This window comes from Tachysurus vachellii, chromosome 11 (assembly GCF_030014155.1).
Source record: "Tachysurus vachellii isolate PV-2020 chromosome 11, HZAU_Pvac_v1, whole genome shotgun sequence".
NCBI lineage: Eukaryota > Metazoa > Chordata > Actinopteri > Siluriformes > Bagridae > Tachysurus > Tachysurus vachellii.
Window position 1 is genome coordinate 7,931,601 of NC_083470.1, and position 26,069 is coordinate 7,957,669.

At 38.5% G+C, this 26,069-nt stretch overlaps 1 protein-coding gene across 1 annotated transcript; it reads right to left on the reverse strand.

Annotated features, from left to right (window-relative positions):
- Positions 1–20,614: 20,614 nt before the first annotated feature.
- On the reverse strand, positions 20,615–25,675 carry LOC132853728 (uncharacterized). The gene is made up of 3 exons (XM_060881664.1): positions 25,661–25,675; positions 23,268–24,334; positions 20,615–21,551 (listed from the first exon to the last, which is right to left on the reverse strand). Exons 1-3 carry the CDS (start codon positions 25,673–25,675, stop codon positions 20,615–20,617), a joined length of 2,019 nt encoding a protein of 672 aa, XP_060737647.1.
- Between the last annotated feature and the right edge of the window lie 394 nt (positions 25,676–26,069).

Here is a 26,069-nt window from a genome sequence, read left to right on the forward strand (position 1 = left end):
AATTTGCATAAAATTGATGTTTAAATTATTTCCTCACTGACCTTTAGTGGGTCTTGACCAGGCAGGCCTTTAGGATTATAACTTGCATAACTTGCAGGAAAGCTGACATAAAACATCTGATTATTCAACAGTTCAGTTAAAGATCATTTGGGCTATTAATTGTGCATCACTGATCCCCTCACGCCACAAGTCAAATGACGATGAAGATAAACTTAGAGAATTAACCGACGACGGGAAAATTAGTTTATCAACATCATCAGTCTCCATCCGGCACCTTTTTCCAGAACAACTTACATTTTAATCTTATTTTATACATTTGAGCAACTGAGCGTTAAAAACCTTGCTCAGTGGCCCAGCAGCAGCAGCTCGGTGGACTCGGGACTTGAACTCACAACCTTCTGATCAGTAGTCCATCACCTTACCCACTAAACTACAGTACCACATACATCCCATATCTCATCATCTGAGGTAAAAGACTTTTCTTGACTGATCTCTATACTTGCAAACATCAGTTCAGAAATAATCACTGATTCATTCCCCCAGATTTTCTTCTGGAAATTTCTTTTTGCCTTGGAAGAGGCTTGAAAAAACAAAATCAACCCTAGTTCAACCCTACCTGGCCCTTTGACACCCCTTGCTCTAGAACATTTGTCTTCTCCATCATTGTTATTTTAAATAATATGAAGCAGGCAGGGTTGAAAAAAAAAAAACGTAAATAAGCAATATCCTGCTGCTTCAAGTCAAACTGTAATTTAAAAACTGCCTTCTGGTCACAATCAAAATATATTTAAGATGAAGAAAATAGATGGAAAAAGCAGGCTGGTAATTTGTCAAGAGACACAGAGTCACAGCAATGATTACAAAATTAGATAGCAAAGGAGATGATGAGACAGAGGAAAAGTGAATGACAGAAAGTTAAAGGCTCAAGACAGAGAGAGAGAGAGAGAGAGAGAGAGAGAGAGAGAGAGAGAGAGAGAGATGTGTAAAAGTAGAGAGAAGGAGAGAGACAGAGTATGAATATAAACCTCTTTGGATTCACGTCACTCAATAAGTCTTATTCTAAACTGTTGTTTGTTTGGGCCACACAGATAATAAGGCTTCCATCTTGTGTCAGTCTTCTTGTTCTTTTTTCTCTTCTGATTGTTGATCCGATAGTAAAAACATATCCAGTCTTATTCATATGGGGATTAATCTAGGGCTGTCATAAAGTTTTTACTCATCACATCAGAAAAAAAAGGCAAGCATTAAATGAATACAAGATGAGAATATGTCTTTCCTAGATACATTGAAATGAAAATTCCTGAGAAAAAGAAATTATAATTCAAGATACATTCAGCTGGAAACCAAAAACCATAAAAGTGGAATTTAATTATTTTTCTGGTAGACATGTTTGTGTTCGAGAACATCCAATGACATTAATTCCAGATCTTTAGGGGTTTAATATTTTTGTTCTTGTTGTTATTTTTGTTCTTCAGAATTCATTTTTGAATTTTTTCACCTCTTTAAAAACTGTGACTACAGATGGTGTTAGTATGCTAGCAGGCATGTTCCTTTTCTACTTCTGTTGTTTTTCTGCGTATTGAATAGGATGCCATGTTTTCGAGTGGTGTATTAAACTCATAGTGGAGAAGTCCTTTGGCGTTGATACTTGGCACGAATTCTAAATTGCAAAAAAGTGTGAAATCCTTCCACACGGCCGACATTTTCACTATTCATCTGCTGCTGCTCAAACTGTTTGAACATGTCTGTGATGACGAGCCAGAAAATCAACAGAAACCTTTTCTTCTTTGTCACCATTAAAATGGTTTTAGCTTTGGATTAGTGTTAGAATTAGTTTATGTATATATATATATATATATATATATATATATATATATATATATATATATATATATATATATATATATATATACTCACCGGCCACTTTATTAGGTACACCTGTCCAACTGCTCGTTAACGCAAATTTCTAATCAGCCAATCACATGGCAGCAACTCAATACATTTAGGCATGTAGACATGGTCAAGACGATCTGCTGCAGTTCAAACCGAGCATCAGAATGGGGAAGAAAGGTGACTTAAGTGACTTTGAACGTGGTGGCATGGTTCTTGGAGCCAGACGGGCTGGTCTGAGTATTTCAGAAACTGCTGATCTACTGGGATTTTCACGCACAACCATCTCTAGGGTTTACAGAGAATGGTCCGAAAAAGAGAAAATATCCAGTGAGCGGCAGTTTTGTGGGCGCAAATGCCTTGTTGATGCCAGAGGTCAGAGGAGAATGGCCAGACTGGTTCGAGCTGATAGAAAGGCAACAGTAACTCAAATAACCACTTGTTACAACCGAGGTATGCAGAAGAGCATCTCTGAACGCACAACACGTCGAACCTTGAGGCAGATGGGCTACAGCAGCAGAAGACCACACCGGTACTAGTAAGGTGTACCTAATAAAGTGGCCGGTGAGTGTATATATATATATAGTATGGGTTTAAATCTGAAGTAAATGGACAGCATCTTATATGTTTGATGTTTATGGAACTAAAGCAATACAATTTGCTCCTTTTTATTTATAGAAATTCAGAATACCCAGATATTAGAAGTGTTTTATCCAGTGTTTTGTTGCTGTCGTGTTATTTTCTTTCTCTGCTGAACGACTCGTGTTTCAGACAAAATGAAGATAAAGTTATATGACCCAAAGCACGTAAACTGTTGGCAGACACTTCTGAAGCATTCATCTTTTCACAACTGGGCAAGTGTTTAATGAGGATATAAATTTTCATTTGTTCCATGCATTAGATGGAGCGCCACTCGGTTCTGTACAGGAGTGTGATGTTTTACACTAATTTATCATATCTTAATTACTCAATCTTACTGCAAATTTAATCCAGTTTCATTAATTCACATACTTTCAGAAAATGTTTCATGCTGCTCATGCCTGTGAAGATGAGATGCCAGGGCATGTCACGCATTCATACACTTAAATCAATTAGATTTTCATTTCATTTTAATTATATAACTCTTTTTTAACAATAGATATTGTCACAAAGCAGCTTTTTAGAACATTTCAATATTCAGCAAATTAATAATACAAAGATATTATTTAAAGTTATATTTATAATAAGCAAACAAGTAGGCAAGGAAAAACTTTCTAAGATGACATTATGAGGAAATAGGGATAAGGTGGGGATGTTTCGAAAGTTCTGAAGGTTGTGAGTTCTAATCCCAGGTCCACCAAGCTGCACTTCTGGGCCCCTGAGCAAGGCTCTTAACCCTCAATTGTATAAAATGAGATTAAAAATGGAAGTCACTCTGGATACAGGCGTCTGCCAAATGCCGTAAATGTAAATGTAGGAAACCTTAAAAGGAACCAGACACAAAAGGAAACCCATCCTCATATGGATGACTTCACATAAGCGGTGGGAAGATGTGCAGTTCATGAACTTAGGAACAAACCAGAGACTCTTGGTTCTTTCCTCTATGTGGAATTAATTTTCAAATATCCAAAACCGCTAATATAATTAACTTAAACACCATGATTTCAACCATGCAGCTATCTAAACATTTTCTATTGTCTAGAAATAGTACAAACACATACACATGCACACAAACACACACACACATACACACACAAAAACACACACATACACACACAAAAACACACACACAAAACACACACACAAACATACACATACACACACACACACACACAAAACACACACACACAAACATACACATACAGTACACATACAAACACACATACACACAAAAACACAAACACACACACAAAAACACACACAAACACATAAACACATACACACAAACACACAAACACAAACAAACACACACGCACACACACCATATTTTTGTAATTTTCTTTTAAGTACAAACCTGTTCTAATTGAAGCACAGTGTGGTCTTTGCTTATAGCCATTCATTATTCTACAATGACAGACACACTAATCGATTAGAAAGTTCACAGACGATATACATCAATGCAGGTAAATACAATCAAGGTCCACAGTGAGTGAGGCCGGCAACGCTGACACTCCCCGCTGACAGATCGTTCAGCTCGAGTGACTTTCCATCGATCGGTTGGAGCGTTACACAAGCAGAGCCTGAGTCTGAGATCTACAGGAAGCGTGGTGTGACAAACAGAGCGGAGCAGAGAGAGAGCCCTCAGGGACATGTCATTCAGAATGGGATAGAAAGGAAGAAGGATAAAGAAATGTTAAATGAATTAATAACGGTGTGTTAAAGGTGGTCAAGGGAATCACATCTTGTGTAAGAGCTGCAGTGAGGATTGTGAAAGCTATTGTGTAGTTATTGCACAGCAAATGATGAAAGAAAAGGCAACACACTAACAGGCGCAAATGATTCATTTCATGCACTACAACACTTTATGTTCTGTGGAGAGTTTTAATAATGAAAATGATTTAATAAGGCTTATGATATCCTCATTATTATCCACAAACCTGAAACCACTAATGAAATCTAACACTTCTATTTTGCATTTCTTGTAAAACAAAGAATTTCATTACAAATGATATTATCACAAACCACTCAAGATGGCACGAGAAAATTGAGTGGAATTCCACACTGTCCAAAATCATCGACCCGTTCAACGTCTGTGAACTCCAGTTGTCATTGTTTTCAGAAAATAAAACCCATTGTCTTGACTACTTTCCTTTGAAACATTTTCCAACCAGCAGGTGAACATTTCTTCCTAAGTTTAACCAGTGCATTATTGCAGTCTGAATACCTGCTTCACTGAATGTGACGTGGAAGTTATCATAGTTAATATCACAAATTTGCCTACATTTAAATACTCACCTAGAAATAGTGCACGGGTTGGAACGATTAAGATTTAGTTCAATAATTATAAATTATTCAAAATTCTCTGAGAAATATTATATAAAATAGAGTTATATTAAAGAACGTGGTAGAATTGTGAAAAAAACATAAAGCAAAGAGACGAAATGTTCAATAAACGATGTTAATATTCAATGTATTGTACAGATTTCCTTTATTCCCCCAGTTTTTAACTTAGCTAACACCACTTTTTACCTGCTACCTAGCATGAGCTGTCAAGAAGCATGACTAGAACTGTAAAAATGAGAGATTTGATTACACCAGGATCTGGGAGAAGAAAACAGCTATAAATACTTGAGGATATTCCGAAATAATTTGTATTGTTAGCATCGGATAGAGCCAAGTATTTGTTTTTATTTTCCCTGGTATTTGTTCTTACTTTAAAGGGGATTATAAATAGGGGATTATTATAGATTATTATTAGTTTACCTTGTATGTATCACATTCTATCATAGTAGATTAAAGGTAGACATTAATGTCAGATGGAGGTTGACTGAATGTATCATAATGAATCACAGTAGGTTCAGTGGAATCACAAAATCTATAATGTTTTCCTTAAGAATCCAATTAATTAAGTTTATAACCACTTTTCTCTACTACAGTAGTAGTGTTTATAACCACTTTTCACTACTATAGTAGTGGTGTTTATAACCACTTTTCACTACTATAGTAGTGGTGTTTATAACCACTTTTCACTACAATAGTAGTAGTGTTTATAACCACTTTTCACTACTATAGTAGTAGTGTTTATAACCACTTTTCACTACTATAGTAGTGGTATTTATAACCACTTTTCACTACTATAGTAGTGGTGTTTATAACCACTTTTCACTACTATAGTAGTAGTGTTTATAACCACTTTTCACTACTATAGTAGTGGTGTTTATAACCACTTTTCACTACTATAGTAGTGGTGTTTATAACCACTTTTCACTACTATAGTAGTAGTGTTTATAACCACTTTTCACTACTATAGTAGTGGTGTTTATAACCACTTTTCACTACTATAGTAGTGGTGTTTATAAGCACTTTTCACTACTATAGTAGTAGTGTTTATAACCACTTTTCACAAACACTATTCTTCCTTCCTTCATTTATTTATTTATTTATTTATTTATTTATTTAAGGTGTGCTGTGTGTCGGTGGGCAATTAACATTTTCAAAAGTTGTTTTTTTTTTCCTTTTCCATTTTTTTTTCTTCTAAAATTTACCTGTGAAAAAGGAGTGCTGTTTAGAAAAGACAAAATAAAAAGGACACTGCTCCAGATGAGACGTACGTGAAGGTTCCACTAGTGGATGTTTCTGGTTGTCAGATTTCCATATTGCATGTGTGAAATAATACAGTATTCTGATCAACATATATGATGTTTCAAGATTTCATACTAATGCCAGTTGACTGTTGCTGATATTGCATCACACTGCAGTATGTTAGCCTTTCACCACGAAAACCTAGGGATTTATATCAAACCTCCAAATAACTGCAGGATATCTGAAACCGTCTTGTTCACATCTATGCAAAGTTAAACTAAATTCTTTACAATGACCTGCTTGGGGGGCACGGTGGCTTAGTGGTTAGCACGTTCGCCTCACAACTCCAGGGTCGGGGTTCGAATCCCGCCTCCAACTTGTGTGTGTGGAGTTTGCAAGTTCTCCCCGTGCCTCGGGGGTTTCCTCCGGGTACTCCGGTTTCCTCCCCCAGTCCAAAGACATGCATGGTAGGTTGATTGGCATCTCTGGAAAATTGTCCCTAGTGTGTGAATGAGTGTGTGTGTGTGCGCCCTGCGATGGGTTGGCACTCCGTCCAGGGTGTATCCTGCCTTGATGCCCGATGACGCCTGAGATAGGCACAGGCTCCCCGTGACCCGAGGTAGTTCGGATAAGCAGTAGAAGATGAATGAATGAATGACCTGCTTTTCAGAAACACAGCCACTATTCCAGCTTCTTTCTCCTGAATACCTGAGATGTGTTTCCTTCTTCTCATAGACTTAACACTAAAGCCAAATGCTTGTGTTTTAAGGTAGTTATTTAGACTCCATTGAGATCCCCATGTCGGGTATTTAAGAGCAATCTGGCAACCTCGCTAGTTGATTTGTGTATTCTGAAATGAGTTTTTTCAGAAAACTGACATAAGCAGCTGTGGACTTTATGTTTTGGAATTAAAACCTCAACAATTTGTCCTAAAATGTATTACGCTTAATAAAGCATTCACAGATGTTGTGATTGTGATAAAAAGGGTAATTAAAGGGCTAGCTAAAGCAGAGTCATGCACTAAAACTGTGAATCCATGAAGCGGGAGAACCACAAGTCGCAAGAAGAACATTTCTATTTACACTCCACTAATGTTGTTGTATTGGCTGCTTCCTGTTCGGTGTCGCCACAGCGGATCATCTGGTCTGTATATTTGATTTGGTGCAGGTTTAACACTGGATGCCCTTCCTGACACAAACCTTCAATTTTATCTGGGCTTGGGACCAGCATCGAGAGTTAACCCTTCAGTGGCTGGACCAGCTTCCTGCCCGAGAATCGAACCATGGGCCATGGCAATGAGAGTGCTGTATCCTGTCACTGGAGGCTTTTACACCTCATTAACCTGAAAGCTAAATCAGAGTCCTGGTATTCATATTTAATTCTAATCATGGCCTATTTTACAACACGATGAATGCGGGTGTTTAAAAAAAGCATATTGATACAGTAATGGACTGTTGTAATCAAACTCATTCAAAGATGCAGTAAACACATAAATCCCATAGGCTACTTCTAAGCTTCTAAGCATACAGGAAACGTGAAATGCTAAAAACCCATAACACTAATCAGAAGATATTTTGTGAAAAATGCAAAAACTCCCAATGCCCTGTGAAATAAAACCTCTGTTTGTGTTTATACCTGTATGCAGTAATTACAGGGTTGAATGTTGATTGTTGCTCGTGTTGACTTTTGTATAAAGTGTTTCGTTCAAGCATTGCTGATTTATGTGTTGAATTAAAACAGAAAAGAATCAGAGAGAGAGAGAGAGAGAGAGAGAGAGAGAGAGAGAAAGAGAGAGAGAGAGAGAGAGAGATGGTGAGAATGCACAGCTGTCAGTGCGGCACAATCTTTCAACATTCACCATGATTTACAGAAAAGCTTTTACATAGATTTTTTTTCCTCTTTTCAAGCCAGTGCAAACTAAACAATGTCTTCATTATTGATGGCATCCAACTCGGTTTCAGTAATTCAGTTCAATGGCGTGTAATGAGAAGTTCAATTCCATGACCTCAGATGTGCTGCGTGAATGCAGTAATCACCGTTGCATAAGCAGCAGCACAGTACATTGCTATTACATTAGCAGACTATGGTTTAGTGCTGGGAAAGAAATTATGCAACATTTTAAATTATGTATTGAAACATTGCTTTACTGTTTAGTGCAATGGGGTGTGGATGGAGGGCTGAGATGGAAAATAAAAAAGAAATAATAAATATGAAATAAATGTATAAAGGAGAGTATATCAAACCTGCAAACCTTCATACATTTTGCAATAACACTGAAACAAAAATATTCCAAATAAACAGCCTTTTAAAATATTGACATTTCCACTGGTGGTTTAAATGGTGCGTCATTTCCTATATTTAATGATGCTGTATAAATGCCCTGCCCCTTTCACACAATATCCAGTAATCATGTTTTAGCCATGGGGGGGGCAAGGTGGCTTAGTGGTTAGCACATTGGACTCACACCTCCAGGGTTGGGGGTTCGATTCCCGCCTCCGCCTTGTGTGTGTGGAGTTTGCATGTTCTCCCCGTGCCTCGGGGGTTTACTCCGGGTACTCCGGTTTCCTCCCCCGGTCCAAAGACATGTATGGTAGGTTGATTGGCATCTCTTTGGCAAATTTTCCGTAGTGTGTGATTGCGTGAGTGAATGAGAGTGTGTGTGTGCCCTGTGATGGGTTGGCACGCCGTCCAGGGTGTATCCTGCCTTGATGCCCAATGACGCCTGATATAGGCACAGGCTCCCCGTGACCAGAGGTAGTTCGGATAAGCGGTAGAAAATGAATGAATGAATGAATGAATGTTTTAGCCATGTTATTGATGCCTTAAAGATTCACTTGAATCTACACGCTTGCTCTTTGTCAAAGAATAAGATTTTAAACCCAAAACAAAGCGTTAAGTCTAACAATTTACAAGTAACGCTAATGTTAAATATGACGAGACAGAAAATAAAAAACCTGTTTCTTTTGCTCTCTAGCAGATCAATATTTTACTTCTCTGCCCTTTACCTTTCCTTGACATGAACTACACATGTGTTTCCTCCAGCTTTTAAATCGATTGTCAACCACCTTTGAAACACATGCTAAAGAACGACCTGGTGATTAACCAGGAAAAACAAGCTTCTAGTGGGATTCATCTCATTCACAAACACAACATGTCAGTGCTATTAAGAATGTATTATGCAGCTGGGAATCTAGATCATGATTAGCAGGTTGGAGGTATTGATTCCAGCACTGATTACAGCAGAAGTGTTGTTAGTGTCTTCTGCAACTTTACTGAGCAAACAGATTGTCCGTTTTTAAACATTTCAGACACAGGGGATTTTTTTCCTTCTTAGGTTGAGATAATTTCTCAGCAAACACAATATGGTTGAAAGGCAGAAATTCAGTCAATTTGTGTGTGTGTGTGTGTAAACTCTAGCCTCAAGGTTAGAAACCAATTATATAAAGGCTTCTATTCACCACCCACACCACCGTAACAGTAGAGATGGTATTGTGACCAGAGCAAAGAGTTTATTTCCGGTTTATTTCTGAAAAAAAATAAATAAATTCTTACTGTCATCTGAGTGTGCACAGGAATTTATACATATTGAGTTTAAATCTTTGCCCCGCTATAATAACACTATCAGTCAGAGCCTTTTAATAACCCACAACCTGATCCTTGATCTTTACAAACATATTCTGTTCATGTCTAGACACATCTCTAATGATAGCACCTATTACACTTCAACAACAATGACAACATAACAGTTAAAAAGGATTTTAATCCTAATCCAATCCTCTAAACATATGTTTTTAATAATCTAAGTTCATAACATGTTTTTGAGCTATTAATACATGGTTTGTTAATCAGTTAGAAATGCAGATCTGCCAGGTTGTACATTTTAACGTTGAAGCATTAGTATAAGTTGTCACTTAGAGAAAAAAATACTGTAGCTTTTTGTTTTTTATCCAATAAAACTGTCAGATGAATCAATCAAAATCTGAAATCTGAAATGATCGACAGCAGCGTGGGTGTTATAAACAATTCAGTACTAAGAGACGGCCCTGAAGGCTTCTTACTGTATATTAGGAATCTAATATAATCTTGCTGGCAACATGGAAGGCTTAACTAACAATAGACATGTAGTTGTTTATAACATATATTTTCTCTGTTTATTAAGGATGCACTAAAATTTTGGTGACCATTCAGCCAAAAATGGAACATTTTTATCAAATGTGGAATTCATGCAGGGAAAAACTACATAGTCAAAATGTCACTGATGCACAAATTACACCAAAATTCCCTAATAGTGCTATTCATCTCTTGCTTCCACAGCAGAGCAAAAATACTGAAAGACCCAACCCACCCTGAACACCATCTATTTGACCTTCTACCATCTGGCAGACGCTTCAGGATCCATCACCTCACACGGTAACAGAATCAGGAACAGTTTCTATTCCAGAGCCATTAGAGAACTGAGCACCAAAACAACACTCACGTTGACACGTCATAGACTCCTAACTCATATTTATTTATTCACAACCACAAATCTTTACAGAAAATGTGCAATACCTCAATACTATGTAAACTTATCTTTTATTGTCAGTAAATTTTACTGTATAATATCACAGCTGTTTGCTACTTCAACTAAATCATATTTAATTTTATTTCTAGTATAGTTTTATTACATATTACTTATGCTAATGTCTAATGTTTATATTCTTTTATATTTGTGTTACGTTTTTCCCTTTTGCTATTTATGCTCCATAAGGACTGACACTTCTTTTCTTTGTACCCTGTGTGATGACAATAAATTATCTATCTATCTATCTACCTGTCTGTCTGTCTGTCTGTCTGTCTATCTATCTATCTATCTATCTATCTATCTATCTATCTACCTGTCTGTCTGTCTGTCTGTCTGTCTATCTATCTATCTATCTATCTACCTGTCTGTCTGTCTGTCTGTCTATCTATCTATCTATCTATCTATCTATCTATCTATCTATCTATCTATCTATCTATCTATCTAATTCAAGGCAGGCATTAATACACACAACTCTCCTCTCATTAGTTTTGAAGCGGTAATGTGATTTAGCCTTGAGCTATAATTAAGCCTCTGTTTTTGAACATGACCTGACCACGGCCTAAAAAGATCCCACTGAAGGTGAGCAAATGTTTTGAAGTGTAGATGATGTCTGAACCTGTGTAATGTTCCCAACACCTGTATTGTGTTCTGGTAACTAGTGCACTGATGTGTGATGTATCACCTACATGGCAGTGGTAAGGGCCTCTGATGTTGCTGATCAGAGGGTGCATTATGGGACTTTCTGTCAGCCCTGTTGTGCTTCTGAAGAACTGCATAGAGGCCAGATGTTGTCTGATGATTCAGCTTCACATTCACTCTGTATTTCCAAAGACTCTATGTACAGGAATATCCTGTGAAAGGAAATGATAGAGGAAGAAGAAAGAAAGCTCACTTTCATACATTTAAAGTATGATCCGTGCCAAATATTCAGTGTGATCACGGTACAATATGTAAAGCCAAAACAGCGTGGCTTTTTCTTTCACTGTGACAATGACAGTAATTTTTCTTCATTTTTCTTCATATTCTAAAAGGGTTGCAGCTTTTACTTAAAAATGATTTAGGTTGGTGGACGGGGGTCAGGGTCAGAGACGTACTACAGCATCTACTGCAGAAAACAGGAAGCTTCTTAAAGGATACCATTATCATGCATTTTCATATTCAATTGCCTTTCAGGACCCTTGACACTCCACCTACCATCAAATCTGAAGTAAAATCCAGAGAACAGCATCCCTCAAATACAACCCATACATCTAATCTGTGTTTTATATTCTATACAGCATTTTCAGTCAGACACTCACAGCATGGCCTGATAGCTAATTTAGTTCTGGTTATGTTGCATCTAAATCTAGGCTACATGTTCATAAGTAATAAGATCTCTGTCTTACTTCATACTCACTGTTTCTGTCAGATGTGTATAATCAAAACTATTAGAAGACATCTGGGTGATTGAAAACCATTTTTCTCCTTTGCTTCAATGTGAATTCTGAAAAATAGTTCATGTTATTAGTCCAAATTCAGAGCTGATATAAGTCTAAAGCATTGGTAGGAAATAACAACACATTTGTGGACATGTGTATTTAGGCATCATTATTTTCTGTGGGTTTAAGTGTTAATCCACTAAAAGAGCAGATTTTGCACCTCTTTGGTGTATCTCTTTGTGTCTTTCTTTTTTTTGCTGTTAAAACATGGAAAATGAATATAGTGTCCATGACACTTTCCTCTGGGTTCTCTGGTTTCTTCCCACCTCCACAAATAGGCCAGCAGGTTGATCATTGAGTCTAAATTGAGACTATTTTCTGTGTGTGTGTGTGTGTGTGTGTGTGTGTGTGTGTGTGTGTGTGTGTGTGTGTGTGTGTGTTATAAACTGACTTCTCATTCAGAGTGTATTCCCACCCGATGCCAAGCGTTCCTGGAAAAGACCAAATCCACCAAACCCCTGACCAGGATAAAACAGTTACTTAAGATGGATAAAGAGAAGGATATGATTAAGACCATTCCAGAACAATGCAACATAGATAAATCCAACATTATAACATGAATGAATGACTTATGAATCATCCTGGTGCAACTCATTAACTGTAGCTATGGCATTCTTCACTTTACACTTCATGCCTTTTGTCTGGAGTTTAAAATAGTAACTGTAGTAGAGGGTTGTGAATCGAGCAGACGAATCGATATCTAGCTAGCATGCAAATGCTGTGCGTTTACTCCAGATGTCAGCATTTCTAGTTCATTTTTTGATTTATTATTGATGAAAGTCTGCTGCACTGCTGTACTAATAACCTGGATATGATCTGCTGTACTACTGTGGTATCAAAGTGCTGTTTAAAATGCTTTGGACCAAATATTGAGTGAATTCACATTGCAAAAATATAACATATCGCACAAATTAACAGGATTATCATGAGTAGGAGGTCAGAAGAAACCAGGGATGCTGCTGTTTGTTGAAAGATGGCATCTCTGCCCATTATTGTCACCCTTTGATTATTTACCTCGTAATTAAAAAGCATATTTATGCTACATTCTGTTGTAACTGACAGAATATTCTTAATTTTACTTGACTACAAACTGTTAGAAAGAACATTATTTACATTTACATTATTTCCTGTCCAGTGTCATGCAAATAAGGATGAGGTTCACTTCTGAGTCTGGTTCCTCTGAAGGTTTCTTCCTCATTTCATCTCAGGGAGTTTTTCCTTGCCACCATCACCTCAGGCTTGTCATTAAGGAAAATAGTTAAACAATTAAAATTTAAAACTTAAACATTTTTATTCTGTTTCCAAACTTATGTATAGCTGCTTTGAGACAATGTGAATTCTTAAACGTGCTATACAAATAAACTGAATTGAACTGAATTGAATTGAATATTCTGTTAAACATCTATTTTTTGGGAATTCGATTTTTTTTTAATGCTTTGTTTTGTTTAGTTTTATTTTAACAAAGGTGCAGTGGGCTGATAGAAATTTAGTGCTTGCTTAGTCCGAGTCTAAAAACTTTCCTGCGAATCTACTGATGTATCTTTGAATTGCAACACATTATTAGAAATTGCATTAGAGTCTCCATTCCTGGATAGAGATCCTATACACATATTATTATAACATTGCGATTTTTTTAATGGTTGTTAAGATGCCTTGCTAATCCTGATTCATATACTCTATGCATTAGAAAAGCAGTGGATGACAAATGACAAAATACAAATGTTTAATATGTTGGTAGGTTTATATCTCTAGGCTGCTATTAGCAAACATGCCCAGCAGTGTGTTTGTAGTTGTGTAAGAGATAAAGATACAGTACACACAGATCTGTTGTTACACTCCTATAGCTATTAGGTCCTGCTGTGGCAGGCTGCTGTTGCTCCCCCCGCTGTGCACTGATAGACTGTGCCATTATCTGCTTGGAGAAAGAGTGACGAGAGAAGGGAAAGGGAGAAAATGAACAACACAGCCTCAGAGAGAGAGAGAGAGAGAGAGAGAGAGAGAGAGAGAGAGAGAGAGAGAGAGTAGCAAGCCATCAAGTAAAGAAGTAAGAGATTAACTCTTCTTGCTGCATCGTTTATCTCATCACTGAGTGACCTTGTACCTTACACAATAGAAAAATTAAGGAGCTTTATGATGTTCTTTAGAGACATGGCTCTGGTGGGGTTTGTGAAGTCTAGCTTTTGTGATGTAAGACCACAGATTTTCTAATTTTGTTGAAGTGGTGGAAAACATGATCCATCATTATAAGGTATTTTGTCTAAGGATAATGAAATGATCTGAACTGAAATCTATTGACAATTTTAATAATAAAAAAAAAAAAAATAGTGTGACAAATTAAAAAAAAAAAAAGAGTGGTAAAAAAATAGATAAATAAATAAATATTGTTCATTTTTGCTTTTAAAATTAATCTGTACAGTTATTAGTATAAATAATTTGAGGGCTTGTAAAACATAATAGACCAAACTTTGTTTTTTTTTTATAAAGAACCATAAACAATTATCCGCAAAAAAAAACTTTCAGCTAATGATCCTCACCCATCTTTAGTTATACAATAGATAAGGAAGTTAAAGATCCCTTTATCCAAGGTTTTTTTTTTTTAATAAATTGTCTTATGAGATCACTCATAAGAAACTTTCTCTTAACAGCAAAGACTACCAATACCTTTGCACATTTGCTGACAAATAATTCATGCAAAAAAAAAAGACATTTAACCCTCCCAGCATCCTAAGACATTACAGTTTGCCATTACAATGTCTCTATACTCTTTAGTGTTATTGTCTAATTTCAGTAAAATCCATAAGAGGTTAATTTATGGCTGCTGAATTCATTACCCAGAGGCTTTATTTAGCATGTTCACAGAGGAGACTTTTCTACATCACTAAAAGTACAAATAATCTAATTTCCGTTTGCTTCGTACACTCAACCCTATCTCTCCCTCACTCAATAAAGCACTCAATAGACCAAACCACATTTGGCTGGATATTAATAATGCAGCCCAAACAGCATTATAAGGACAAAAGAAGGGATGAAGAAAACAAGGAAGCTGAGAACATTGCAGCCAAATCTTTAAAGAACAAAAAATTGGTCTAACGACTAATAACAAGCATTCAGGTTTCTGTTTGCTCAATGTAAATTATAAATATGGAAGAATAAAAAAAAAATGAATGAATGCTTTAGAATGAAAATGATGTACATTGAGATATTATAGAGACACAACAAAGATAAAATTCATTATTTCTAAACAATTTCATTCTTTCTTCATTCTGTTGAATTATAATGGATTCTTTAAATGCTAAAAATCTTTAAATGCAATTTTTCCCCTTTTTAAGGCTAATTGTACAATAACATTACTTAAAAAGAAAAAATCTCAAGTCTGACAAACGCGTTTAATGGGGGTTGATAGTATTCAACTGGAGATTGATCCCCAGGTCCACCAAGCTGCCGCTTCCGGGCCCCTGAGCAAGGCCCTTAACCCTCTATTGCGCTGATGTATAATTGAATAAAATGTAAGTCGCTCTGGATAAAGGCATCTGCTAAATGCTATAAATATAAATGTTAAAAATGTAGAGCAGGACTAGTACTAAAACAAAGGTACAGTAGGTGGCAAAACATAAACAAGTGCATACGGAGGAGATTCGTAAAAACAAGAGAGGGGGGACCTTGATTTAATGTATTTTATGGTTGATGCTGTGTTACAGATTTGGTGTCCTCTTTTTGGTTACAGTACATGTGTGGTTATGATCAGATGTTAAACGTAGGCCAGCTCTAGGAGGAAGTGTCACTCGTGCACATCTTCGTGGAGCCATCTGTGTGAGTTTCACTCATATCTCACTTCATTATTTGGCCATTTTATGGCTGCTCCAATCCCTCCCCAGGCCATCGCACTTTCTAGAAAACACCATTTTTAGCAGCCCGAGTCCTCTCACTGCTGCTTGTGTCTAAGGACGTTGAGTCGGTTTACTGCATTCTTCACAAACAGGACAATCCTATGACTCCAGCCTCTCTGGTCATACAGTACTTAAATGTTTTCAATGGAAAAGAGGTGTAATCTCTGAACATTCAGCATTACACATCTCTGACATTAAAACCAGTGTTTATAGGGTACATAATAATTATTGTTGCTTCCTCTTATTTTGTCTAGCCCCATAATTGATACATACTGAAGTCGAAAATTGATTTGCAGTTGCAGAAGATGTACTTCATTGTATTCATTTTCCAAATTGTGAGATGATTATTGTAATCAAGCAAATTGGACTTAGTTCTGAGGTCTGAAGTCTGCCAGCCTGCACAGCGGAAATTGCTCTGCATTGCAAGTATCACACTGAGCTAAGATCTGACATTTGAAGGCCTACAGCACAAGTGGGAAAGAGCAACTTTTTGACTTTTTTATTGTTGTCTGTTGGCAAGCTGAAGGCAATCCAAATCTATCATTGTGTATCTGCGTGTGTGTGTGTGTATGTGTGTGCGTGCAGTATTTTGTACCACTACTAAATATAATATTCATTCATTCATTCATTCATTCATTCATCTTCTACCGCTTATCCGAACTACCTCGGGTCACGGGGAGCCTGTGCCTATCTCAGGCGTCATTGGGCATCAAGGCAGGATACACCCTGGATGGAGTACTAAATATAATATTCCTTTCCAAAACAAAGCCACGACAAAAAAAGGAAAAAAAAATCTATAATTAAAATGTATTATTTACATTATATTAATTATATAATTAGATTAATTATATCATTATTTTTTTAATATATATATATATAATTTTGGCTCATGGCAAAGAAACTATTACAGTAGAGGAATGAAGGTCTACAGATATTTTCAAAGCCTAAAAATATAATTGATTGATTCATTCATTTAAACAAAACAAAAAAATAATAATTTATAGTTCTATCACTTGGTATAAAAACTACTTTGATTAAACAGTCAGTTTGTTTTAAGTCGATCTACTTTGTTTCTCCATTGAAAGGCATTATGAGTGGGACAAGAATTACAGAATATGGAATAATGTGTATTTATTACATTAATTATGCTTTATGCCACAGCTACCTTCTTAGTCACTGCTAATGGTATGTGTAAACTATGTGTAATGATGTGTAATGGAGAAAATTTGGATGATTTCACTCCATCATCTAACATGACATACTGTAAAATCAGCTCAATACTCATGTCTTCATACCACTGTGAGTCTTTTTCTTAAGACATTTGTTAACAGCAAATAATGTGGTATGAAGTAAATACACACCGTGGCATCTGAGCATTTTGTCGTCGAGTACTTGGCACCTCTTTGCGGCAGAGTGACATGACGCGTTTGTAATGGCCTGTGAGTTGACTGTTATTTTCATGCTACACTCAGTATGCAAGTTGAAAGCTCTTACTGATGATGTTATACAATAAAGGTGATATAAAGGACGGACAGTGAGTGTGCATGTCAACTTACAACATGTGTAAGTGCATAAGAGCTCCCTGTGGCCAGAAAGTAACCCACCAGTAATGTGCAGTTTCTAAGCAACCCTAAGTACCTTCGGTACAACAGAATGCATTTTTCTTCTTTTAATTATGAGAGAGAGAGAAAGAGAGAGAGAGAGAGAGAGAGAGAGAGAGAGAGAGAGAGAGAGAGAGAGAGAGAGAGAGAGGGAGTTTAAATAATAATAAGTTTGGTTATAACTGAATTAGATGGTGATATAATAAAGTAGATAATAAAGTCACACTCAGTCATGACTAACTTGCATGTTACATAAAAATACAAAAAGTACTTTCTATGTTTGTGTTTAGTTTCACTTTTAGTTCTGCCTCTGCCTCTATCTAGTCACTGACTTGTTTACCTCATTGTTTTCATCTTTCCCTCATTTTCCCACATTATATTGGAAAATAAATATCATCCATACTTTCTGACTGGTCAGTTCCACCACATGACTTAATTCTATTCATGATTCCACAAATAACAACACAAAAAACAACAAATCTGGGTTTTTCAATCTGTGTGAACTCATGTAACACATCATTGCTAACCAGAAATGAACTAGCCTAGCAACATTGAGCAGGCTAGCTAGCTATATTCTCCCTAGAGAACAGAAGTGATTATTCATTTGACTGAGTTCTGTCTTGGTAAGATGGGAATCATCGATGACTGACATGTGTGACCCTTAAAAGAGCTCTTTAAAAGCTTTTAAAATGAAACTGGCCCCTTGGCTTTAATAACTACAGAGACCAAGAAGGAGACCCAAGAAAACAGCCACTTTAGCCAGATTTGGAGCTCCAAATGTTCTTTCCTCTGCTTCTCTTCTCAACCACACCTCACAAACCAGTACTCGGTTGTAGCTACTATTCACTGTGTAAGTTTAAAGCTGTTAAAAATACTTTTAAATATTCACAAAGAGTAAAAAGAAAAAGTCTATACATTGCTTCATTCCCCATGTTGCTACTTGGCCATGGAGAGATGGATGAGCGAACACGTGAAGTAGATCGGTTCTACTCTAATTTCAAAGACAACAAAGGAACAGGTTTGAGGAAAAAGACAAACACAAACAAATGAAGAAGAGAATTTCAATACAATTTAATTTTTTTCAGTTCTTTTAACAGTGCAAAGCAGCTTTACAGGAATAAACAAAAATTGTTTATTGTTCTTTCGTCTGCTCCCTGTCCGGAGTCACCACAGCAATTCATCTAGACCGCATATTGATATTGAGTTAGCAGAAGTTTTATGCCGGATGCCTTTACTGACGCAACCCTCCCGGTTTATCCGGGCTAGACCGGCACTGAGAGTTAACTCTTTAGTGACTGGGTTAGTTTGAATCCAGGCCGCAGCAATAAAAGTGCAGGACCCTGCCTGTGGACCACCAGAGGAAATAAAATTACAAAGTTAACATTTGTAATTTACATAATGAGCAAGCCAGCAATAAGAGCAATAACCCTTGAGAGGAACCACACAAACCCTTCCTCATCTGGGTGACAGCAGCGAGTATGATTATATATAAATAATATCATTTCTACAGCTGTATATAGTCAAGTGCAATTATGTAACCAAAAGATTATGTAACCACACAATTTCCACACTTTCATTACTCACTAAATTTTTCCAGCATGTTTTGCATAGCAAAAATGTCAAGGTTAACGAAGGTGACGAATTACTGATTGTATTATTTTCTTTATATAAACAACACACACTCAAAATCTATACAAGTTTTAAACACTTTCAGTTATAGTCTTTATAAATGTCACACCTAGAACTTCTCAGATGTGATGTGTTTTGCCTCTTATCTGTCAGATAAGTCTTTTTTATGTCAACACTGGCCTTTAAAATAAAGATCATTTCATTCATTTATGGCATTTAGCAGACACCCTTGTCCAGAGTGAGGGTTAAGGGCCTTGCTCAGGGGCTCAGCTTGGTGGACCTAGGGTTCAAACCCATGACCTTCCGATCAGTAGCCCAACACCTTAACCACTGAGCTACCACATCCCCAAAGTTAATTGAACTTCCTGCATTACCATATGCTGAGACAGTGACTAAGCATTATCTACTCAATTGATTCCTCCTGGGTTCCTCTGTGGCCCTAATGCTTTAATTATATCTTTAAGGAAATGGGATCTTCTCTATAATTTAACTGATGCCTTCTTGACTCCTTTGTCCCATGTCCTTAAGTCCATGGCCTGGAAATAAATCACAGATTGTTTAAATTATCTTTATTACATTGTTGTAGCATTTGAGATTCAAGCAATATCACACAAAAAAAGAGTGCTGCTTTAATGAACATGAGCACCGCTGTGATACGGCTGTGCTGGTGTTAAGTACAACAACTGTTGTATAGATTACTTTTATACAGTTCTATAAGGAAAAAAATAATAATTAATAATAATAATTGATATTTCAGGCACAATATGGGCAAACATTTTCTTTGTTTATTTTTGCAATGAAATAGTTCCTATAGATAGTATACATTACTCATCAGTACTCATTGTCTAATCTAATTAGTGGTCTGAAACTAACTGCTATACAGTACAAACAGAAAGAATGACAAGACTTGCTAAATAAATCGTATCTGTAATACAACGCATTAAAAAAAATGGCATCATAACAATTGGACCAAAGCGAATTTTCTGAATTATCATTAAAGCCATATAATCGTGTGAAGTCAGTGGATGTTAGAGTAGACTTCAGGATAATTGTGTAATGGACTCGTAAGCTGTTTTAATTGATATTAATTCAGTGTGTAATTACACCGTGTTGTGTATGCGCAGATGCGTTATGCCCACTGACAGGAAATAGCGCTGTGCGGCAGCTCATCAATTAGTGACGTCGCTTTAAAGTGAAGTTTCAGTGAGTGAGAACGTCTTGTTTGGCAAATATGCAAACGTGTTTGTCGATGATGCCTCTTAGAGTTCCTCCTCAATCAAAGGGGGGGCGCTATGACACAAGGAGGAGGAGTTAGGAATGAAAGGTGAGGAAGAGTAATTAAATCTATGTGAAGTGGTAACGAGAAGTGGTGATAGGGAAGTGGCGATGGGGAAATGGTGATGGGGAATTAGTGATGGGGAAGTGGTGATGGGGAAGTGGTGATGGGGAAGTGGTGATGGGGAAGTGGTGAGGGAAGTGGTGATGGGGAAGTGGTGATGGGGAAGTAGTGATGGGGAAGGGGTGATGGGGAAGTGGTGATGGGGAAGTGGTGATGGGGAAGTGGTGATGGGGAAGTGATAAGGGAAATGGTAATGGGGAAGTGGTGATGGGGAAGTAGTGATGGGGAAGTGGTGATAAGTAAGTAGTGAGGGGAAGTGGTGATGGGGTAGTGGTGATGGGGAAGTGGTGATGGGGAAGTGATGATGGGGAAGTAGTGATGGGGAAGTTCTGATGGGGAAGTAGTGATGGGGAAGTGGTGATGGGGAAGTGGTGAGGGAAGTGGTGATGGGGAAGTAGTGATGTGGAAGTGGTGATGGGGAAGTGATAAGGGAAATGGTGATGGGAAGTGGTGATGGGGAAGTTCTGATGGGGAAGTAGTGATGGGGAAGGGGTGATGGGGAAGTGGTGATGGGGAAGTGGTGATGGGGAAGTGGTGATGGGGAAGTGGTGATGGGGAAGTGATAAGGGAAATGGTAATGGGGAAGTGGTGATGGGGAAGTAGTGATGGGGAAGTGGTGATAAGTAAGTAGTGAGGGGAAGTGGTGATGGGGAAGTAGTGATGGGGAAGTGGTGATAAGTAAGTAGTGAGGGGAAGTGGTGATGGGGAAGTAGTGATGGGGAAGTGGTGATAAGTAAGTAGTGAGGGGAAGTGGTGATGGGGAAGTAGTGATGGGGAAGTGGTGATAAGTAAGTAGTGAGGGGAAGTGGTGATGGGGTAGTGGTGATGGGGAAGTGTGTTTGTCGATGATTCCTCTTAGAGTTGCTTAGAATTTGTGAGTCTCTTCAATCAAAGGGATTAGCTATGACATAAAGAGGAGAAGTTAGGGATAAAAGGCGAGGAAGAATTAATTAAATCTATGTGCAGAACAGAATTACTACTGTATATAATATACAAAGCTCCTATTAATGACCTGAACAGGAATGACTGGGGTTTCAGGGAAATGTCTGCACTTCTGTCGGTGCAGTTTTGTAAGCTCTGTAGTAATGATTCAGCAGTCTGCAGCACTCAGGGCAGCAGGTGTGTAGCCATATGCTTGATTAATTACATTTATCTAAGTAATGATTAAAGCACAGCACCTTAAACGTATACTTAACTCTGCCTCTCTCTATTACTCTCTGCTTCTCTCTCTCTCTCTCTCTCTATTTTGTATACACAGTCACATGTCCTGTCAGGAGTAAGCATGCTGTTTGTGTGAGAGAGTGAAAAGGAAAGTGAAAAATGATGTTGGAAAGTGTCTCAGGAGAGAGGGGCCTGAATGCGCAGGGTCGACTAAATCCAATTGTTCGGGAATTATTTTTGTGTTGAACAGCATCAGAGGCATGCTGAGGAATCACTGTCAGATTTGATTAGGCTCAGTGTGTGTACGGGAGGCCGAAGGAACGTTCAAATTGCCACCTTTCTCTCCTTCACTACAACAATAAGCTCTGAACTTTTATTACTGATTATGCAATTATTGTCAAGGCTGCAAGCTGAGAGAAAGAACTAACTGGAATAAAAGCCTCTTCTCTGCCTGTCCCTTAGAAGACAAACACAGGAGAAAAAGACAGTCTAACATGCAGTGTGTGTGTGTGTGTGTTTTCTCCTTTTATTTTTTCTACAGTTCAATGGTCCCTCATCATTCCTGAGCATGGGATACTTCTTACTGTGTGGGTTTCCTCTGGCTTCTTCAGTTTCCTTCCCCCACAAATATGCCATTAGCTAAAATGCCACATTTTGTGTGTGTGTGTGTGTGTGTGTGTGTGTGTGTGTGTGTGTGTGTGTGTGTGTGTGTGTGTTTGCATTCGCTCCTCATGCCCAGTGCTCCTGGGACAGGCTCCAGATCCGCCATGACCTTGATCTAGAAACCCATCAGTGAAATATCATAGTCTTTGATGATTTGCAGCCAAGCTCAGAAAATGCTGATATCTCCTAGAATCAGAATCAAAACTGCTATAAGGTTATATGTAGACAATAAAGATAAATGACCCAGGTAACTTTTGAGATTTTTATTTTATTTTTATTTTTTTATAAATAGGACTTCTGTGTGAAAGTACACTGCTTGTGTTCCACTTCTTTATTTCTAAAAAAAAATACGAGCAGACATAAACCACTGAAGTGAGTTGATTCACCTAACATTATATTAAAAGTAATATAGAAATATCAAGCTAACAAGCAGATATTACTATGCATGATGTGAATGTTCCTTCATTATTAGGTTCCTTTGGGCTTTTGGATATTTGGCACTGGGATTTACAGCGAGGAAGTTTGCTCTGCTCAGATTTTGTGACTCCCTGGTTGGTGCTGTTGTGTTGATGTGGCTATGTGGACTGTGTATAGTGTCAGGTTGGGACTGTAAGTAAATCCAAAACTGTCAACATTTTCTGAAGTGTAAAGTGCGCTGGTTTCAGGTTGTGGTGGATCCAGAGCTTATACCAGAAACACTGGACTTCAGGCAGAGATAAATACATGATGATACAATAGCAATAGCATGAGTCAATCATTGTGTACCATACATACGCACGATTGTAAAGTATTGAGGGAAGTGGTATGGGGAACAAGTGAGGGGAAGTTGTGATAGGGAAGTAGTGAGGGGAAGTGGTGATGGGGAAGTGGTGATGGGGAAGTGGTGAGGGGAAGTGGTGATAGGGGTGTGGTGATAGGGGTGTGGTGATAGGGGTGTGGTGATAGGGGTGTGGTGATAGGGATGTGGTGATAGGGATGTGGTGATGGGGAAGTGGTGAGGGGAAGTGGTGAGGGGAAGTGGTGATGGGGATGTGATGATGGGGAAGTGGTGATGGGAAGTGGTGATGGGGAAGTGGTGATGGGGAAGTGGTGATGGGGAAGTGGTGATGGGGAAGTGGTGATGGGAATGTGGTGAGGGGGAAGTAGTGAGGGGAAGTGGTGATGGGGAAGTAGTGAGCGGGAAGTAGTGAGGGGAAGTGGTGATAAGGAAGTGGTGATGGGGATGTGGTGAGGGGGAAGTGGTGATGGGGATGTGGTGATGGGGATGTGGTGATGGGTAAGTGGTGAGGGGGAAGTGCTGATGGGGAAGTGCTGATGGGGAAGTGCTGATGGGGAAGTGGTGACGGGGAAGTGGTGATGGGGAAGTGGTGATGGCGATATGGTGATGGGGAAGTGCAGATGGGGATGTGGTGATGAGGAAGTAGTGAGGGAAAGTAGTGAGGGGAAGTGATGATGGGGAAGTGGTGATGGGGATGTGGTGAGGGGGAAGTGGTGAGGGGGAAGTGGTGATGGGGAAGTGGTGATGGGGATGTGGTGATGGGTAAGTAGTGAGGGGGATATGGTGAGGGGGGAGTGCTGATGGGGAAGTGCTGATGGGGAAGTGCTGATGGGGAAGTGGTGACGGGGAAGTGGTGACGGGGAAGTGGTGACGGGGAAGTGGTGATGGGGAAGTGGTGACGGGGAAGTGGTGATGGCGATATGGTGATGGGGAAGTGCAGATGGGGATGTGGTGATGAGAAAGTGGTGATGGGGATGTGGTGATGGGGATGTGGTGATGGGGATGTGGTGATGGGGATGTGGTGATGGGGATGTGGTAGCTCAGTGGTTAATTTGTAGGTATACTGATTGAAAGTATGTAAGTTTAAATCCCAGGGCCACAAATCCCTGAAGCTACAACTCCAGCTCTGACCATTACAACATTCTGACACTAGAGACACTGTGCTCAGAGTCAAACAGCAGCATCACATGTCTTGGTGTGAGACTATAATTAAAGAGGACATACTCATCTGTCAGTCTGCTTCTTCACACCTGTTAAACTGACAGGCTCTTAGATCATCGCTGTTATTCTACAGGGAGTCGGAATGCTGATGCACAGCCAGGCTCTCGTCACGTTTTGTAGCTGGACAATCTGTGAAAGAAATGTGTGTTGCAGACTGTGTGTTCTTGTGTACAGTATGTGTGTTTGTGTGACACAGTAAGGCAGGTCAGGGTCGACAGACAGAGAATCACTCAGCATATCTACATAATCGTGAAACATTGTGCAAAGCGGCACTGCGGTGAGATGAAAGGCCTTGTCTCTTTGAACACATACAGGCATTGTTTCAGTTCGCTAATTCAGCTAGAACAGGGCACAGAAAGGACTGATGCGACACACACACACACACACATACACACACACACCCATTTCATTTCCTCTGTCTTCAGTCTTGTTAGAGCGGAGGAATAAAGAGAGCTAAAAATCTCTGGCAGGTGCTTTTCAGAAGAGCCTGATTTAATCACAGGCAGAGAAAGCAGGAACATATAAATGGTAATGAGGAAACACTTCGAGTCTTTCAGCTCTTTGCTGCTCCAAACCTCAAAAATGAATCAAATCCACCCCTTATTAAATCCACTGATTCTTCATTCTTTTCAACATGACATGTTTGATTCTTTCTTCTAAGGAAAGGAAAAGGGTCCAATCAAAATAAAATCAGGTATTGTAACAGAGCCCATAAAAACTTTTTATTGATTTTTTTTTGTACTTTTTTAGTATATTATCTTTCACTTAGAGAACTCCGGTAGAGACAAATTAGTGGATTTTTTGTTTGCTAGTACAGTAATTCGTGTCTTTTCTAATCCTCTCTTGGATCTCTAAAACTCTTCCTCATACATGCCATGGCATTCCTGCTACTCTACAACCATGACTCTCTAAGTGGATACTGCATCTGTGCTAAGCTGGCGGCAGCAGTGGGCAGAGGTGGGTCTTGCCCACCCAATCAAAGTTTGTTGTTTTTTTACTTTAGCCAAAGGAAAAGTAACACAGAAAATACCAGCAAGATTTCTAGCTTCTGATTGGTTGGACAGCTTACAGCCAATGGTCAGTGATCTATCTGCAGCCACACACAAAGCCCCGCTCCCGCAGCACAGAATAGTTTTTCACCTCTCGCCTCGCAGTTCAACAAGCTTACAGGCTCTAGCTCCATACTGCCTTTTTTTGTTAATTTGAGATACCTGTGCAGCAGTTAACGAATGCTCATAATTTGACACATTCATTTTTATTAGGTTTACTTGACTATCGTTACAACTCCATGTGCGAGGTATCGTTTTAAGTCTATAAAATAATACTAGTGCTGCCTGTGACTCTGTACAGTAGCTAGCACATTAGAGGATACAGTACAACTAATCCCAGTTTACCCTCCACAAGCACTGCTCCTCTCCAGTCTTTAACAAGTGCCCCAAAGCAGACCCATGTCTCAGCTATTTCAGCCCTGGTCCAGGCAGTTACCACTGACCATCCGCCCAATTAATTGGCTGGAACCGGCCCTACATCTGAGGCATATTCGGTCAAAGGCAGCAAGTATTTATTTAGAACAGTTT